Here is a 19,062-nt window from a genome sequence, read left to right on the forward strand (position 1 = left end):
TCTGGTGAACTGGGTTGGTTTCTCCACCCCTACACAAGAAGCCAGCTGGGTGATCTTGGGCTAGTCACAGTTCTCTTAACTCTCTCTGTCCCACCTACCTCACAAGGAGTCTGTTGTGGGGAGAGGAAGGGAAGGCGATTGTAAGCCAGTTTGATTCTCCTTAAAAATGGTAGAGAAAATCGGCTTATAAAAACCAACTCTTCTTTTTCTTTCCTTTCCTGTAAATTCTATGCCAAATGACGCGCTAATATGATGGCCCCTATTATCACTCTGCTGATTATCTCTTTCTAAATCTTCTTTTTGGGGAACAATAGAAGGATGATGGAAACAATAGTAACATTGATTTCAGAGTCACTAAAGCTTCATGCCCCAACTTTGAAGTCATCCTTTGTGGATTGGATTGCTGTGGAGCTCTGGATTTATTTTTAGTAGTAGATATAGATGAAGATTTTATCTTTTGTGGTTATGTTGAAACATAATAATATTTTTATTATGAAGTGCATTGAGGTTTTGCATTGCCTTCTTTTTGCTGAATTATGTTTCATTTTCTGAATTAAAGTTTAATGTTTGCATTGAGTGCGTAATTGGAAAAGTGTAGCAAGCCATTGTGCTTTATGGACATCCCATCTATTCCCAGTCCAACTAAAATCACAGCTCAAAACATTCAGCTCTCTGTCTCTCTGTGTGTCCAAAGTCAGAACTGCGCATCCTTGCCATTTCTTGCATACCTAGCCAGGGCCCACATCATTGGCCTCTCTGCCAATGGGAAATGATGCAATTGATCACCCATTTACCAATGGGAAGACTGTGGGGGACGCAGAGTGCAAGAGAATCATGCTGCACTTACTCACCAGAGTACTTGTCCTGTCTTACTGCCCCTCATCTCCGGAAGGCATTTACGTTAGCCCGTTTTAACGTTCTCCCTTCTTCTATTCGGTATGGGAGCTATAAGAGAATTCCATACTCTGCCAGGGTGTGTAAATGTGCCCTGGGGGAGATAGAAAGTATTGACCATATGCTCTTGTATTGTCCATTTTATTGTGAAATTCGTGCGGTCCTTTTAGAGCCCTTTCTCTCAAATCATGTAGATCAAGCTGATGACAGTAAGATCAAATTGTTGTTATCCTCCCGAGATTCTGAGACTATTGAATCTGTGGCTAAATTTTTTGATGAAATTGTTAAGAGGCGGAGGTTAAATGATGTGTAGAGGGTTGGTTTTATTTGATCTGCTGCTTGATGGTATGCCAATAAAGGTACCGAAATTGAAATTGAAAATTACTCACCAGGCACAACTTGCTGTTGGCTCAAAGATCCCTCTTCTAGCCCCTTTACAGTTGCAAATATATGCTGGGAAATCTGTTGTTAATACCGAATGATCTCTCAGAAGTCAGAGGAGCCAGTCTCAATGAACCATGCTCGCATCAGCTCCCGCCTTGACTACTCTCCTTCAAGGTAGTTCAGACTCCGCACCAAAAACCTCCAGGTATTTCCCAACCTGGGGCTGGCAACCCTAAGGCCCGAGTTGGCAACCCTACCAATCAGGTGACAGCTCTTGTTGACATGTGCCTCACTTTGGCTGGATCACATCCAGTTTATTTAAAATGGCAGAATCTCTGATCCACGTTTACCTTAACAGTGCCAAGAGATGCTTTTATAGCACCAACTTTCCCCTCACAATTGGTGCAACACTACCAAGAGACCAGTCAACTAAAAGGCTCACGGTGCAATTCTAATGTCAGTTGTGGGGGTGGAAAGTGCCGTCTAGGCACAGCTGACTTATGGCAACCCTGTAGGGTTTTCAAGGCAAGAGACGTTCAGAGGTGGTTTGCCATTGCCTGCCTCCGCGTGGAAGTTCTGAGAGAACTGTGACTAGCCCAAGGTCACCCAGCAGGCTTGTGGGGAATCGAACCCAGTTCTCCAGATTAGAGTCCGCCGCTCTTAACCACTACTCCATGCTGGCTCAGTTACACCCTTCTAAACCCATTGAATTATAAGGGTGTAACTCTGCTTATGACTGCAGAAGAAGAAGAGTTGGTTTTTATATGCCGACTTTCTCTATAACTTAAGGAAGAATCAAACCAGCTTACAATCACCTTTCCCTTCCCCTCCCCACAACAGACACCCTGTGAGGTAGGTGGGGCTGAGAGAACTGTGACTAGCCCAAGGTCACCCAACTGGCTTCATGTGTAGGAGTGGGGAAACCAATCCAGTTCACCAGGTTAACCTGGTTCTCCAGCTCAGACTTCAATGTCATGCATTATCATTTACAAGAGACATAACTACCTAGTGATACACTTACAGTTTTAAATTTAAGAGCTGCAAAAGGTTGTCTGTACTGTTGGAAGGGTTGTTGCCTGTATGTTCTGTTGTGTGTGTGTGTAATACTGCCAACAAAAGATTAGCAACTTGTATGGAAATTGGCTGAATGTACTCAAATTCCACTGAGAATGGGAGTCAAGCCCAACAGGGGTTTTGATCGAGACCCAAAGGAAATGAATAAAGTCGCTTTGTGAGGAAAAATTAATCTCATACTGCCCACATAACCTGAGACACATCAAAATGCACGGCAGCTCCTGTCCAGACTTGGGCGCTTAAACCACACAGAGAGGAAGTGGAACAAAACGGTAAACCAGAGTGGACCTTTAAGAACAAGGAACCGCATGGTTGGCTCGAGAGAACTGTGCTTTTGCACCCCATGTGCATGGGAGAGATGAGGGTGTGCGAGCACCATGTTTCTAGCACATGTTCATCTGCACTGTATGTTGCAATGTGCCGTTTCTCTGTTGTACTTCGATTGCTATTGTGCCACAATTAGTTGCTGATTTGAACACACATGAACACATGAAGCTGCCTTATACTGAATCAGACCCTTGGTTCATCGAAGTCAGTATTGTCTACTCAGACCGGCAGCGGCTCTCCAGGGTCTCAGGCAGGGGTCTTTCACATCACCTGCTTGCCTAGTCCCTTTAACTGGAGATGCTGGGGATTGTACCTGGGACCTTCTGCATGCCAAGCAGAGGCTCTACCACTGAGCCACGGCCCCTCTCCATTTAAGAGTAGCAGTTCTTTTACAAAAGGATTTCAAAGGGAGATTAGAAAGAGAGACTGCTGAATTACAACTAATAATGAAGCTCAAAACTATGCATTCTCCTGGACTTAACAGAGATCTGGGATTCCTGTCTCATTACCAATGCTGATTTCTCCACGCCTACTATCCCTCTGCATACCACACCTAATCCAGTCACGCCTGCTAATGTCATTTACTTGCTTTTGACATTTACGCTGCCATTGTGTGTCTAATTCACTCTTCTCTAAAGGATAGATGGACTCACATTCTAGCTGTATCTGAAGAAGTGAGCTGTGGCTCACAAAAGCTCATACCCTGCCTGAAATGTTGTTAGTCTTTAAGGAGCTACTGGACTCCTACTCTTTTAATGCCACACCTGTCATATATGAAGTGTTAGCTGGATTTGGTTCTTTTTGCTTGGGTCATCCTGTAGTTCAGTTCTTCAGTCTACAGTAGAGCGCTATTATTAATGCAAATGGAGAGTCCGTCAGAGCTGGGCATATGTGAAGGAGCGGTGACTTAAACTGGGACTGTCCAGATACACATGGCAATCTCCATCAGGGCTGCACACACTTCCGTTTCAGTGTGCCCAAATTTGTGACTGGAGCCTGAATTGCTCCCTCGTGTAATGCTCGAGTATGGTGACAGGGCACTTCTGCACCGGCCTGCTGTGTGAAAGCTGGGCTTCTCTAATGAAATGCAAGCCACGTCACTGAACCCTGGCAAGACCTAAGGAGCAGGATGTCAGAAAGAGAAGAATGTGAGAGGAGTCAGAGGAAGTTAAAACAAAAATTAGAACAGACACGCTTGAACTGGGGCGCTGAATAGGGCGAGCAGATATAAAAGAAGGCAGGGTCTGGTACCTTTAGTAGATGATGAAGGATAGGGGTGAGCGGAGGGTAGGCCGGGTGCAGTTTCGGTTGCATCGAATCGCTGAGTTTCTTGCAAAGAATCCTGAACTGGATGAAGTTTGGTCTGATCTGCCAACATGCTTCTTATGCTATTCAAGAACAAGGGATGCATGGGATCACACAGCACAGATTAGCTGTGGTTAGGGTTGCCAGGTCCCTCTTTGCCACTGGTGGGAGGTTTTTGGGGTGGAGCCTGAGGAGGGTGAGGTTATGGGAGGGGAGGGACTTCAATGCGATAGAGTCCAATTGCCAAAGCGGCCATTTTTATTGGGTTTATATATTTGGTTAATATAGCAGAGTTTGCCCAGTCATGGAAGCGTGATACTGAGTGCAGTAAAAATCAATCTTCCCAAGAAGTAAATTGCAAAAAGTAAAACTTACATTTATTCAAGTAGATTCTGTTCACATTCTTGTTGCAGTTGATAAAAGAAATACAAAGCCTAATCTAAAGAATACATTTTCCCTATACAATTGGCTAGCTAATCCAGCGTCACATGCGTGCAAGTATGATATATTGTTTCTACAGGAGAGACCTGTAGAAACGTCTGCCTCCATGCAGGTCCATGTAGAAAGAGGGAGAGACAATGGCTCCAGGGGAACTGATCCCTATCCGATAGAGATCAGTTGTAATAGCAGGAGAGCTCGAGCTAGTACCTGGAGGTTGGCAACCCTAGCTTTGGTGGTGTAAAGTGGCATCAAATCGCTGCCAATTTATAGTGACCCCTAGGGTTGCCAGCTTCGGATTGAGAAATACTTGGAGGTTTTGGGGGCGGAGCATGAGGAGGGTGGAGTTTGGAGAGGGGAAGGACTTCAATGCCATAGAGCCATTTTCTCCAGGTGAACTGATCTCTATCAGCTGGAGATCAGTTGGAATAGCAGGAGATCTCCAGGTAGTACCTGTAGGTTGGCAACTCTGCTTAGCATACAACATCCTTCTTTCATTTGATGAAAGTTTAGAACATGGAACATTGGAAAGTTATGGGAGAAAATGTGCTGAGTTAGCATCTCTTTTTCAGGGATTTATTTCAGCAATCACTGTCCCCACCACTCTCAATAAATCCATATTTCCAGAATCATTAGCTCTTTGTTTGTTTGTTTTTAAAAAAATACATTTCTGCTCCAAAGCCAACTCAGTAGCAGGTTAAATAATATTTTTTTGTTGGTATCATAAGCAATCTAATTTTGAAGTTTGACATAGTATAATCCGATTAGAAATTCCTACCCCTGCAAAGCCCAGAAGGAATGCTGGAATTATCTACCTCGAGCCTGCAAGCCAGAGTCTGTCTTCCCCAGGTAGATCTGTTTTACTCATGCAAGAAACTTGTGCAAAGTGTGTGTGTGGTGGTGGTGGGGGGCAATCAGATATAGAATGCAGAGAAGCTTTTCCAAAGGTACAGAGTAGTTTCTGCAATTGTTACTGGTTCAATCAGTAAAACTGTGTTTGGGTTTGAAAAACCAGTAAACTCCCTTTTCTGAAGCCTCACCAAACGACGCTTAGCTCCAGCCAGAATCATACAGATTAGAAACCTGCCTCCAAAAAGGCAAGGAAAACAGTGCTGAGCTGTCGTGGGCAGGACTGATGTTTCCTTTACGTCCCCACAAGGAAAAGGGCTAGGCTTACATTTTTTTGAATGAAACCTGGGAATTCTGTGAAATTAGTAGATGATAAGAACATAAGAAAAGCCATGCTAGATCAGACTAAGCAGGGTTGCCAGCTGTCCTGGAGAAAATGTCCTTTAACAGAGGTTTAAATGAGTAGAAATCATAGAGATTACAAACCTGCCTCCAAAGCGGCAAGGAAAACAGTGCTGAGCGAATATGGGTAAGACTGATGTTTCCTTTACGTCCCCACAAGGAAAAGGGCTAGACTTACATTTTTTGAATGAAACCTGGGAATTCTGTGAAATTAGTAGATTATAAGAATATAAGAAAAGCTAGATCAGACTATGAGCCTCGTGGCGCAGAGTGTTAAGCTGCAGTACTGCAGTCAAAAGCTCTGCTCACGACCTGAGTTCGATCCCGACGGAAGTTGGTTTCAGGTAGCCGGCTCAAGGTTGACTCAGCCTTCCATCCTTCCGAGGTCGGTCAAATGAGCACCCAGCTTGCTGGGGGTAAAGGGAAGATGACTGGGGAAGGCACTGGCAAACCACCCCGTAAACAAAGTCTGCCTTGGAAACGTCAGGATGTGACGTCACCCCATGGGTCAGGAATGACCCGGTGCTTGCACAGGGGACCTTTACCTTTACCTTACCTAGGTCAGACTAAGCAGGGTTGCCAGCTGTCCTGGAGAATATGTCCTGCCCCTTTAACAGAGGTTTAAATGAATAGAAAAGGGCAATGGAAGCTTTTTATGGCATGGACCTAAAGAACATCCATAAGAAGAACATAAGAGCCATGCTGAATCAGACCAAGGCCCCATCAAGTCCAGCCGTCTGTTCACACAGTGGCCAACCAGGTGCCTCTAGGAAGCCCACAAACAAGACGGCTGCAGCAGCATTGTCCTGCCTGTGTTCCACAGCATTTTTCAAAAACCTAGGTAGACCACACCTGAAAGTGTTAAAACATCATTTCCCTCCATTTAGATGTTCGAGTTATTTCTCTCTCTGCTAACCAGTCCTGGCTGCCACCAAGAGAGGAAACATTTTATCTTATGTAAGTCACAGGTAATTATCCCTTCTCAATTAGACCCTCGGGCAGTGAACTGTGGAATGAAAGTTCGCTGCCCAGCTGCAAAGCAAAACAGATACGTTTGTTATACAAGACTTGTTTAGTTGTTGCCGTTTGGTCTCTAAGCAAATCTGTGTCTGTGGTTGAACTATGGGCACAATCCAGCCAAAGTAACGCACATGTTAAGGCTGCAATCCTATGCATGCTCTCCTGGAGCTCTCCTGGGGCTGCCCTTGAAGACTGTCTGGAAACTAATGGGTACCAAATGTTGCGGCCAGAGTGTTGACTGGAATGGGTCATAGGGACCATATCTAGGGTTGCCAGGTCCCTCTTCACCACCAGCAGGAGGTTTTTGGGGTAAAGCCTGAGGAGGGAGGGGTTTGGGGAAGGGAGGGACTTCAATTCCATAGAGTCCAATGGCCAATTTTGGAGGAGCTGTGGCTCAGTGGTAGAGCATCTGCTTGGCATGCAGAAGGTCCCAGGTTCAATCCCCAGCATCTCCAGTTAAAGGGACTAATCAAGTAGGTGATGTGAAAGACCTCGACCTGAGACCCTGGACAGCCGCTGCTGGTCCGAGTAGACAATACTGACTTTGATGGACCAAAGGTCTGATTCAGTATAAGGCAGCTTCATGTGTTCCAGGTGAACTGAGCTCTGTCACCTGGAGATCAGATATAATAGCAGGAGATCTCCAGCTATCACCTGGAGGTTGGCAACCCTATTGGCAACCCTATAACCCAAGGAACAAACACCCGCATGGGTCCAGCAAACAACAGACCTAACAGAGTTTTTAGCAATATGTACCATGGGTGGGGGCTTGGTCAGTGATTCCTGGTATGAGAATAGGGGTGCTTCCAACTGTGTCTTTATTTTAATTTGTAAAACATTGGAGGGTATGTTATCATACGTTAATGGGGCAGCAGCGGCTGGCTGAAAGGATTTGTATGACTAGAAATGCTGTCACAGATGGCCCAGGGTCCTCTTAACTTTGGCAGTGCTGCAGGGTCATGTTTTCACATGAATGAACGGCTCTTGAACAATTTGTGGCTGAAAAATTTCAAAGTTCTTAGGAACAAAAAGGCTTTTCTTTAGCATCAAGCACGCTCAGATACCGGGCTTGCCTATTTTTCCACCCATGGCTTGGAGAACATTGGTGTATTTAAGGCAAGGACAGACACTGATATATCACAGGCTTTTATTAAAATCAATTTCGTCAATCAATTAATTATGCACAATCACATGAAGGTTCAATGTTAGAGGAGAGGCGTGGACTTATCTTATGACTGGCTTGTCATCAGTACATTTTGAAGAGATTAGAAAGGGGGGATTGTTGAATGGGTTTTTCACTCTGGGTGACAGATTGCATTCCCTATGGTGAGTGAAGGGGAAAATCATGGAACGGCAGGATCAGCTGCAAGTACCACATCTGTAGCCTTTAATTAATAGTAAGTCTTTACTGGAGTCCTGCCGCTTACATCAATGCTCATTCTGAAGCTCTAGGCACCAAAGGGAGAGTTGCCAACAACCAGGTGGGTAAGCAACCAGAAAAACAACCTGTGCCAGTGATAAGTAACTTTACATAAAAGGCAGCATGGAGGCTCCAAAATTAATGGTCGAAAAATAATAAATCTTAAACTGCAAAATATTTTGTAAATAGTAAATCTTAAACTGCAAAATATTTTGCAGTTTAAGATTTACTATTTTTCGACTATTAATTTTGGAACAACCAGGTAGGGCCTGGAGATCTAGAATTACAACACATCTAGACTACAGAGGTCAGTTCCCCTGGCAGCTTTGGGAGGCGGACTCTATGCTATTGTACCCCGCTGAGCTCCCTCCCTTTCCCAAACCTCACCCTCCCCAGGGTTCACCCCCAAAATCGCCAGGAATTTTCAAGCTGGCAACCCTAACTGAGGGTTGAGTGATGGAAATGCCCATAGCCATAATTTCTTGGTATGGAACTCAACTAAGTAGGGATGCCAGGTCCCTCTTCTCCACTGGCGGGAGGTTTTTGGGGCGGAGCCTGAGGAGTGCAGGGTTTGGGCAGGGGAAGGACTTCAATGCCATAGAGTCCAATTGCCAAAGGGGCCATTTTCTCCAGGTGAACTGACCTCTATCGGCTGGAGGTCAGTGGTAATAGGAGGAAATCTGCAGCTAGTGCCTGGAGGTTGGCAACTCTAAACTCAATGTTTTAGAAAAGACAAGTGGGGGACCATGAGACTTACGGGAGGGGAATCCCATCCTCCTTTCTGTCATTGAGCCCAGCGGGGTTCCAGGCCTCTGCAACCACCTCAGGGCTAGGGTTGCCAACCTCCAGGTTCTTCAGGTTAATCAAATATATGCAGCCACTATGGCTATAAAACAATAACCACCAATGACACAATTTTATACTTCCGTTTGATATTTGTTATTTTCACAATTCAACATGAAAATAGAAGTTTTATCATACGTTGCACTTTTGAGTCACGTGTAACCCTTACTCACATATATATTTCTTATACAGTAAGTAACTCTCTTTCAACACAATCATAACATAAAATAAAAGCAAGACAGGATTCCGGTATAGTCTCCTGTTTCAAAATATTTTTCTTCAGTTATGTAACAAAATTTGTTTATGCGATGCCGTCTTCGTTATTCTGGCTGCCACTTTTATTGCTTCAGTGGTACTAGCTGGAGATCTCCTGCTATTACAACTGATCTCTAGCCAATAGAGATCAGTTCACCTGGAGAAAAATGGCCGCTTTGGCAATTGGACTCTATGGCATTGAAGTCCCTCCCCTCCCCAAACCCCTCCCTCCACAGGCTCCGCCCCAAAAACCTCCCGCCAGTGGCGAAGAGGGACCTGGCAATCTTACTCAGGGCCCAGCCATGGCAATTGTCTGGGAGCTGCTCTGCTCAGAGCAGCTCACAGATTCGACCGCTGCTGCACCTGGACCAGCTCCCAGACTCCACCAGCCCCAGGCCTGGAGCGACTCCTGGATTCTGCTGCTGCCACATCTGGAGCGGGTCCTGGACTCTGCCACTACTGGCTGTCCAGAACAGAGCTAAGGACATTGTCTGTGCTTGCACAGACCAATGCTCTTTGATTGGGGGGGGGAATTTAATCCCCCCCCCAAGTTTGCAGAACTATCTGTTTACAAAATATTGTCGAAGGCTTTCACGGCCAGAGTTCATTGGTTCTTGTAGGTTATCCGGGCTGTGTGACCGTGGTCTTGGTATTTTCATTCCTGACGTTTCGCCAGCAGCTGTGGCAGGCATCTTCAGAGGAGTAACACTGAAGGACAGTGTGAAGGACACTGTCCTTCAGTGTTACTCCTCTGAAGATGCCTGCACAGCTGCTGGCGAAACGTCAGGAAAGAAAATACCAAGACCACGGTCACACAGCCCAGATAACCTACAAGAACTATCTGTTTACAGTCAGTCTGGCCCCAGTTTGCAGATTTAGATATTCACAGACTGAGCCACGTTTGACTATTGGAATATGATTTAAATTACTGTCTAGAATCCTAGGGATATGGCCAATGCTATATACTTTCCACATCGTATCCTCTGAAATATATATATTTCTGTAATCGTGATCCATTGGATAATCACCATTCATATTTTATGTTTTAATGTTAGTATGTTAACATTAAAAATCCAGGGAGTCGTCATACAAGCCTGGAATTCCTAAATGCCAGAAGTAAGCATGTGGGGACCAGACTTCTGTAGATACCATGGAATGACCAATATCAAACTTATTGGAATCTGGGACCCCCCCACACCCTTCTGCCTTTTTTCTATCAGTTTGGCATCCTTGGAATTAAAGTACAAGGAACAGATTACAATCTGCATATAATGACTGTAGGAATGTGTTTGTATAAACAGATTCAAGGGAATAGTCTCACCTCAGTGATATTATTCGATTTGTTTTTTTCTCTCCCTCTGGAGAATCAATTCATGCCTAAAACCACTTTTTGTGTGTGTGCCCAACGGATTTTGTTTGAACTCACTCGCTTTCATTAGCACAATTTACTCACGCCCGTAAAGTAAGGCGAAAAGTTGTTCTTCTCAGTTCGTTTGTGTCAGTTCCGAGAAATTCCTTTGTCTTCTTTACTGGGTTGAAGATGAAAAGGAATCTTTGGCTGATGCATGAGCAGCGTTACTATTAAAAGATTCATTAATGGTGCTGGTTTTCATTCAAGGCCGCCAGATGGAGACGAAGCCTCATCTATCTATTTCATGCTTGTAGTTCCCTGCTCTTAACCTCTACACCACAGGGGCTCTCTAACAACCTGAAGTCCGCTGGGCCAAATCTGCTTCCCTGATTGATCCTACATGGTGCTTCATCCCAATGGTAAAAACAGGGAATTGTAACTAGGCTGATGGAAACCATGAGTCAAATATGCAGGGTCCATCTAAACATTTTTATCCAACCCTTCCTCTAAGAAGCTCAGGGTGGCATTCATAGATTCCCCCAACTTTATTTTGTCCTTCCAGCATCCCTATCAGGTAGGTTAGGATGAAGGGAGTGTTCCTTCCAGAACATCTGTCTCACCAGAAGTGAAATATTTTTAGTTTTCCTATTTAGTATTAAAAGGGGGAAAAAGCCATATGGTTAAGTGGTGGTGTGGTTAAGAGCAGTGGTTTGGAGTGGTGGTCTCTGATCTGGAGAACCGGGTTTGATTCCCCACTCCTCCACATGAGCGGCGGAGGCTAATCTGGTGAACTGGATTGGTTTCCCCACTCCTCCACATGAAGCCAGCTGGGTGACCTTGGGCTGGTCACAGCTCTCTTAGAGCTCTCTCAGCCCCACCTACTTCACAGGGTGTCTGTTGTGGGAGGGGAAGGGAAGGTGATTATAAGCTGGCTTGATTCTTCCTTAAGTGGTTGAGAAAGTCAGCATATAAAAACCAACTCCTCTTCTTCTTCATACTGGACTGATCCAGTGGCCCATATACCTCTGCATGCTGTTCACTGGGTTTTTTCGTTAAACACTTATAAAATGTGTTGCTTTTATACTGGAAATGCTTGTTCAACTATCTGTAGACTTTGTGGAGTGGGGTTTTCTTGCTTCCTCCTCTTGATGGGGAGGGGCTGTGGCTCAATGGTAGAGAATCCGCTTGGCATGCAGAAGGTCCCAGGCTCAATCCCTGGCATCTCCAGTTGAAGGGACTAGGCAGGTAGGTGATGTGAAAGACCTATACCTGAGACCTTGGAGAGCTGCTGCCAGTCTGAGTAGACAATACTGACTTTGATGGACTGAGGGTCTGATTCAGTATAAGGCAGCTTCGTGTGTTCATGTGATGCAGCCCGCTGAGCCTCCTAGGCTTGTCAACACCCATGTGGGAAATTCCTGGAGATTTGGGAGATGGTGCCCGGGGAAGGTGGTTTGGGGAGGGCAGGGATCTCAGCAGGGATGCGCTACCTAGAGTGTGCCCTCCAAAGCTGACATTTCCACCAGGGAAATTGATCTCTGTAGTCTGGAGATCAGTTGTAACGCTGGGAGGACGTCACGCCCCACCTGGGGAAAGGCAGCCTTAGAGCCCCCTCGATTTTGTTCTGGAAATCATTAGACCCTCAGGAGCAGCATAGGGGCAAGGTGGAGATCTCCTGCTGTCCACCACCACTTGGCAATGCAGTGGAGGGGGGGAGAGTTGTCACGAAAACCTGGAAGGGGTGTGACTTGTCGCCCCTCCTTCTCCTGCCAGTTGCCAGCCAATAGGAGGGAGGAATTGGCAGAAATCACGGCTCCCCACTTCTGCTTACGGAAATGCCATTTTGTTGGAGGAAGCGCAAGGTTGGATGCGTTCCCCTGTTTTTCCGTCCAGCGCAAGTTTGGAGCCTGGAACAGGCGTCCCGGTTTCTCTGTGGGGGTGGGGGATGCCCTGCCCCCAGCTTCCATTTTCCCCTGCTCCTCCTGTGGCCAGCAGAAGAAAAAACAATATTAAAAAATTGCCGTCAATATTAAAAATAGTATTAATATTAAAATATTATTAAATATTTTAAATTATTTAATATTAAATTATTTAATATTAAATAAAATATTTAAAATATTTAAAATGGCGTGGTATCACTTTCAGGCAAAACCCAGAACTAATGTCAGTCCACTCTAGGAATCGCCAGTGATTTCTGGCGATTCCTAGACAGGCATGAGGCCACTTCCGGGTTTCCCCTGGAAGTGACATCACATCATTGTTTGACAGCACTACCCCCTGGCAACCCTAGCTTGGGAGGAATTGCAGGGGAGGGGGATAATGACTGGGAAACTTCTCTCCAATCCAAACCCCCTTTCTTCTGGATATTGCATCTTAAGCAGGCCAATTTATCCTCCTCACTCGGGTGTCTCCTTTAACTGTTCATAGTGGGTAGCCGTGTTAGTCTGTTTGCAGTAGTCAAAAAGGGCAAGAGTCCAGTAGCATCTTAAAGACTAACAAAAATAATTTCTGGTAAGGTATGAGCTTTCGTGAGCCACAGCTCACTTCTTCAGATACAGCTAGAATGTGAGTCCATCCCTCTTTAAGTAGAGGAACAGTATGTCAATGTGAATAGCAGGCTTGATGGGATTAGGTGTGATATGCAGAAGAGTCTGTGATGTCCAGGGGAGAGATGGGTGTGGAGAAATCAGCATTGGTAATGGGCTATGAATGCAAGGTAATCCCATCAAGCCTGCTATTCACATTTACATACTGTTCCTCTACTTAAAGACCGATGGATTCACATTCTAGCTGTATCTGAAGAAGTGAGTTGTGGCTCACGAAAGCTCATACCCTACCAGAAATTATTTTTGTTAGTCTTTAAGGTGCTACTGGACTCTTGCCCTTTTTGACTCCTTTAACTGTTGTTCAACTGCCTTCAACATTGGCCTGCTCTGTCCTCATCCTGTTGTTGGTGTTCTTTCAATAAAAAAATAACTTTTTTTCCACATAGTTGGGGATGCATGCAGAAACACTTTATCCGTTTCACTGCCTTACTGATAAGAGTAGAAGGAGTAGAAAAGAGCAAGAGTCCAGTAGCACCTTAAAGACTAACAAAAATATTTTCTGGCTTTCGTGAGCCACAGCTCACTTCTTCAGATTTGGTGTCTGAAGAAGTGAGCTGTGGCTCACGAAAGCTCATACCCTGCCAGGAAATATTCTTGTTAGTCTTTAAGTTGCTACTGGACTCTTGCTCTTTTCTACTACTGCAGACAGACTAACACGGCTACCCACTGTGAATTATCTTCATGGAAGAGTAGAAGGAGTAACAGAAACAAACTTTAGTTCTTTGTTGTTGTCAGGGTTGCCAGGTGCTCGCTGGTGGCGGGCAAACCCCCGACAATTTGCCCCTCTGCCCGCTGACCACCTGAGGGTCGGCGGGCAAACGTGCATGGGCGTGCATACCGTGTGCGTCACTTCCGCTTTAGAACCATAAGTTCCTCCTTGCGAGGGGCCTTATACCTCTTAGTTTGAGTGGTAAAGGGCCGTTTTACCACTCAAACTTAGAGGTATGAGCTCCCTTGCGAGGCGGCACTTCCGGTTCTAAACCGAACGGCCTCCCGCCGGAGGAGAAGAAGGACCTGGCAACACAAGGTGTTGTGCCTTCAGCTGCCAGGAGGGTACTTTATGGCAGTTATGCGGCACTGTCCGCCAGTTAGAGGCACGCTAATTCCAGCTGTTGCCAGTTTGCTCTTTTCATAGAGAGGGCATAGGAAGAGCTAGGCCCAAAAAGGACAAGAAGTGATATAAATTGTTATTCCGTTGTTTGCTTGTTTCCCCAATCTTAGTTTTCTCCTGCATTTTCCAGATAGTTTTTGCTATTTATTATGTAGCTCCGAATTGTTGATGTAACCAATGACGTGAAGCATCTGACCTAGAGTTGCCAGGTCCCTCCTTGCCACCAGCAGGAGGTTTTTGGGGCGGAGCCTGAGGAGGGCAGGGTCTGGGGAGGGGAGGGACTTCAATGCCATAGAGTCCAATTGCCAAAGCAGCCATTTTCTCCAGGTGAATTGATCTCTATCGGCTGGAGATCGGTTCTAATAGCAGGAGATCTACCGCTAATACCTGGAGGTTGGCAACCCTACACCTAATTGAAAGGAGAGGCAAATCTCCTTTCTTAAAGCAAATCTCCACAAATCTTTCTTAAATCAAATTTGGTTTCTTAAAGCAAATCTCATCAGCAATAATTTGATGGGTTATAGCAGTGTTTCCCTAACCTTTGATGCAGTTCTTTCTGGAATGAGCCTTGAGGCTGATTTCAGTCGACCCTCAACATTTTCTCCATTTTCTCCAGCTGAACTGATCTCTATCGGCTGGAGATCAGTTGTAGTAGCAGGAGGTCTCCAGCCACCACTTAGAGGCTGGCAACCCTAATATGACCACAGTTATCATTGCATACGTAGAAAACCACTGCTTGGGCCTGAGAGGTCTTTTCACCTCCGCCTCGTTTCTCCTTATGTAACCTGCAAGTCTTGAAAGGAAGTCACTGGATCTGTCGGGACATCACTTGTTGTTCAGAATCCAGCCTATTAGCATAGCTGTTCCCCTTCCAGACTCTGAAATGTCAGGTTTTCTCGGACTAGTTTAGCATTCCACCCAGAGTTACTGTCTTCCTTTGAGAAGGTTCTTCTGAATATTAATTAGACTTCCCCTGTCCAGGTCTAAAAATCTCACCAGAAAGCTACCGAGCTGCAAGATTAAAGTTCTTCATACCTCTTCACGACGCTGTTATCTCTTAGTTGTTTCGAGAAAATTCTCCTTCGCCAACATAATCCATCTCTAACTTGAAACATATCACAAATACGGTCTCTTTCACGGTGTGTCTTTGTTTAGGGCGGCTCAGGCAGTAAATGAATTGCGCTGAGGTTATCTGCCAGAGCCTGTCCTTGTGGGAGCTCTCCAGGTTTCGGTGCCATTTGGCACTTCGATACGAAATGAGAAGTCCTCGAAGCAATGCCCGAATGAGAAAAGAGCATGCTGCATTGCCTGGCATTTGCAAATCTTTTCCTGACCTGATGATATCACCACAACACTGACTGGCTGTCTTTCTGGAAGCACCTGGCTGGCCACTGTGTGAACAGACTGCTGGACTTGATGGGCCTTGGTCTGATCCAGCATGGCTTTTCGTATGTGCTTATGATCTGCGGCCAGCTGTCGTTTATTTGTTTATTACTTCATTTTTACACCACTTTTCTCCCCAATGGAGACGCCTACAACATTCTCTCCTCCTCCAATTTTATCCTCATAACAACTTGTGAAATAAATCAGGTTGCGTTTGTGTAACTGGCCCAAGGTCACCTAGCAAGCTTCCATAGCAGAGTGGGAATGCGAACCTTAGTCTTCCAGTCTTCCAGATCCCAACACTTTAACTGATGGTTTCGTTCAATTCCTGTTGATAGACAGTGATGCAGGAGGGGAAGGGTTAACTCCCCTCTAACCAACCCCATCATTAGGATTAGGATTCAGATTAGGTTAGGGAGGTGGACTAGGATTGCCAGGTCCCTCTTTGCCACTAGCGGGAGGTTTTTGGGGTGGAGCCTGAGAAGGGCAGGGTTTGGGGAGGGGCTTCAATGTCATAGAGTCCAATTGCCAAAGCAGCCATTTTCTCTAGGTGAACTGATCTCTATTGGCTGGAGAACAGTCATAATAGCAGGAGATCTCCAGCTAGTACCTGGAGGTTGGCAACCCTACGGTGGACCTAACACTTCCTTTTAAAGATTAAATTACACATCTGGAGATCCGATCACAGATTCCCGACATCATGAGTGGTTTTGCCCTGAGAAAATAATTGAAAGGTGCTTTGCACGTTAAAAAGCAATATGCAAATTAATATTTATTATGTTAGCCAGAGATGGGGTTGCTCTTGAAGACAGTCTAGAAGTGGCAGTTGATATAAAATGTCTCAGGGAAAATGCTGACAGTATAATCCGGTGCAATGTTTTATTTAGAGTGGCAACTGGGATCTGGGAGATTTGGGTTCAAATGCCATTCGATCATGAAACTCACTGGATGACTCACAGTCTCTCTTAGCCTAACCTATCTCATAGGGTTGTTGTGAGGACAAAATGGGAAGGCATATAACACACAGGCGGCCCTGAGCTCCTCGGAGAAAGGCTGGGGTAAAAACAGATAGATGCTACAGGGAATATGCATCATAAATAGAATCATTCTACGATGTCTATTCACTTACCTTTTCCTCCATCTTTTCCTTCCAGGTAATATCATTGGCTCCGGCATCTTCATTTCACCCAAAGGAGTATTAGAGCACACTGGGTCCGTGGGTCTTGCTCTCATCATCTGGGTGCTCGGAGGAGGGATCTCAGCTCTAGGGTCACTGTGCTATGCCGAGTTAGGAGTTACCATCCCTAAATCGGGAGGGGATTATTCCTACGTCACTGAGATTTTTGGTGGATTAGCTGGGTAAGTGGCGTTTCGTTGCAGCAATGTTTGGCAATTGATATCACGCTATTGAGGGTTCAAATCAATTCATGCACAATCTCTCATTAAACCTGAAATTAATCCTGTGAGGCAGATCAGTATTAATGACCTCCTCTTCCATATGTGGGTACAAATGCTGATTCCACATCTCCTTGAGAGTTCATAGCAGATGGGGACTTTTTTTAAAAAAATCAGGAACTTGCTGGACAAAGATATCATTTGATGTCTCAATTTATCTTTCAGATTAGCAGTTGTGTGTGTGTGTGTGTGTGTGTGTGTGTGAGAGAGAGAGAGAGAGAGAGAGAGAGAGAGAGAGAGAGAGAGAGAGAGATCATACTGGGGTATTGGTGCTAGGAGGACGGAGTTAACGCTTTCCCGGCATCCATTTTGTTTACAGAAATCCCTCCTAAATCTTTTACTAGCTGCAGCCAGGAAAGAGACAGGTAAAATATGGGTATCTGTCATTTTCCGCTACCATGGCTAAGAGATTCAGGAGGGAGGCCAATGTTTAACACAAATAAATAGCATTAAAATAAGTCTCCCTCGTGAATCTCTTAGCCATGGCAGCGGAAAATGACAGATACCCAATAGCAACATTCATGGATAACACCAATAACAGCTATAACACATTATAGAGAACATAAATAAAATAGTTAATTAATGATGAAGGAAAGACCAATAGTAATAACACAGAATCATAGAGTTGGAAGGGGCCACACAGGCCATCTAGTCCAACCCCCTGCTCAATACCGGATCAGCCTAAAGCATCCCTGACATCTAGCCGCTGCTTGAAGACTGCCAGTGAAGGGGAGCTCACCACCTAGCAGTAAATAACCAGTGGTGTTCTAAAACAGACATACTTGAATCAGTGAGTGTTTATGTAATCACATCACATACCATTTGGATGGTCAGTGAAATATTTCAAATACTCTAGATTTACTAAACCAGGATGGAGCTTTTGTAGATTTGCTGCCAAGATTTTCCAATGAATTGGGAAAAAAAAGGGTGGACATCTATTTGTGAAATTAGTTGCCTATGATGGATTGTTGATAATTTTGAGCTGGGAGGAGATTTTGTCCAATGTCAAGAGATCCCAGATCTTAAGATGCCATTTTTTAAATCAAAGGGTTTTTTTCAGTCTTTTTCCTTTTGATTATGCATACCTTTCCCGACAGTCAGAGGTCGCCGCGCTCCCCCCGCGTGTTTCTGTGCTTTTTGCCTGTGTTTTCCGGATGCTGTTTTAGCCAGGATCCAGAAACATGGGCAAAACATGCAGAAACACACAGGGAGTGTGAGGTGACCTCCGACGGTCAAGAAAGGCATGCATAATCAAAAGGAAGCCCTGAAGCAGTCAACAGAGGTGACCGTGGGGAAACAGCCCTGCATAAATAGCCAATGGATGTAGCTAACTTGGTGTGACAAAGTACCTTGAACCATGTCTGTCCCCGGCTGCTTTTTTAGCCTGGATTTGTTGGAAGATCCCATTTTGCATCTCCAACGTCATGTGACATTTGCCCTGCACCCATAACACGAACATAGCTTTCCTAAATTTCTCTTCTGTTCATAATCCTATCAGTGAGGCTTGCATAGATGTCCCCAATATATCAGAGCTTCCAAGTGCATCCTTATTCCTTTATTTCACTTTCAGGGTGAACATATTAGTTTTGATCTGTGTATGATTGAATGAAACTGCAGCGCTTCTGCTGCCTATTGGATCGCTGATGCAGAATAACTCCATGGACGGTATCTGCATACAGATGGGGCTTTCCATGCCTCTGCTAGAGCATGCCAGGCACAACCATGTACTCCTAGGGCAAGCTGAGCTTTCAGAAGAATGCTCGCATGCCACACTTACATGCCAATGTTCCTTGGTAAGATTTAATAAGGACAAAGGCGGCTGAAACGAAGGCACTTCTGCGACGGCTTGACAATTTGCAAGGCCAAGCACCGCCTATAAATCAACATTTATCGCATCATGTGACGAGACCAAGCCAAAAGTAGTAAAGAGATGTGTAAAAACGGA

The 19,062-nt window shown here is 45.1% G+C and overlaps 1 protein-coding gene across 1 annotated transcript in view; it reads left to right on the forward strand.

Annotated features, from left to right (window-relative positions):
• Positions 1-19,062, forward strand: part of SLC7A10 (solute carrier family 7 member 10) — a 50,313-nt gene that overhangs the window by 10,692 nt on the left and 20,559 nt on the right. Inside the window, exon 2 of the mRNA XM_056862465.1 lies at positions 16,817-17,021. Within this exon, the coding sequence (XP_056718443.1) occupies positions 16,817-17,021 (205 nt within the window). The remainder of the gene's footprint in view (positions 1-16,816; positions 17,022-19,062) is intronic.

This window comes from Euleptes europaea, chromosome 17 (genome assembly GCF_029931775.1).
Source record: "Euleptes europaea isolate rEulEur1 chromosome 17, rEulEur1.hap1, whole genome shotgun sequence".
In the NCBI taxonomy this organism is placed as follows: domain Eukaryota; kingdom Metazoa; phylum Chordata; class Lepidosauria; order Squamata; family Sphaerodactylidae; genus Euleptes; species Euleptes europaea.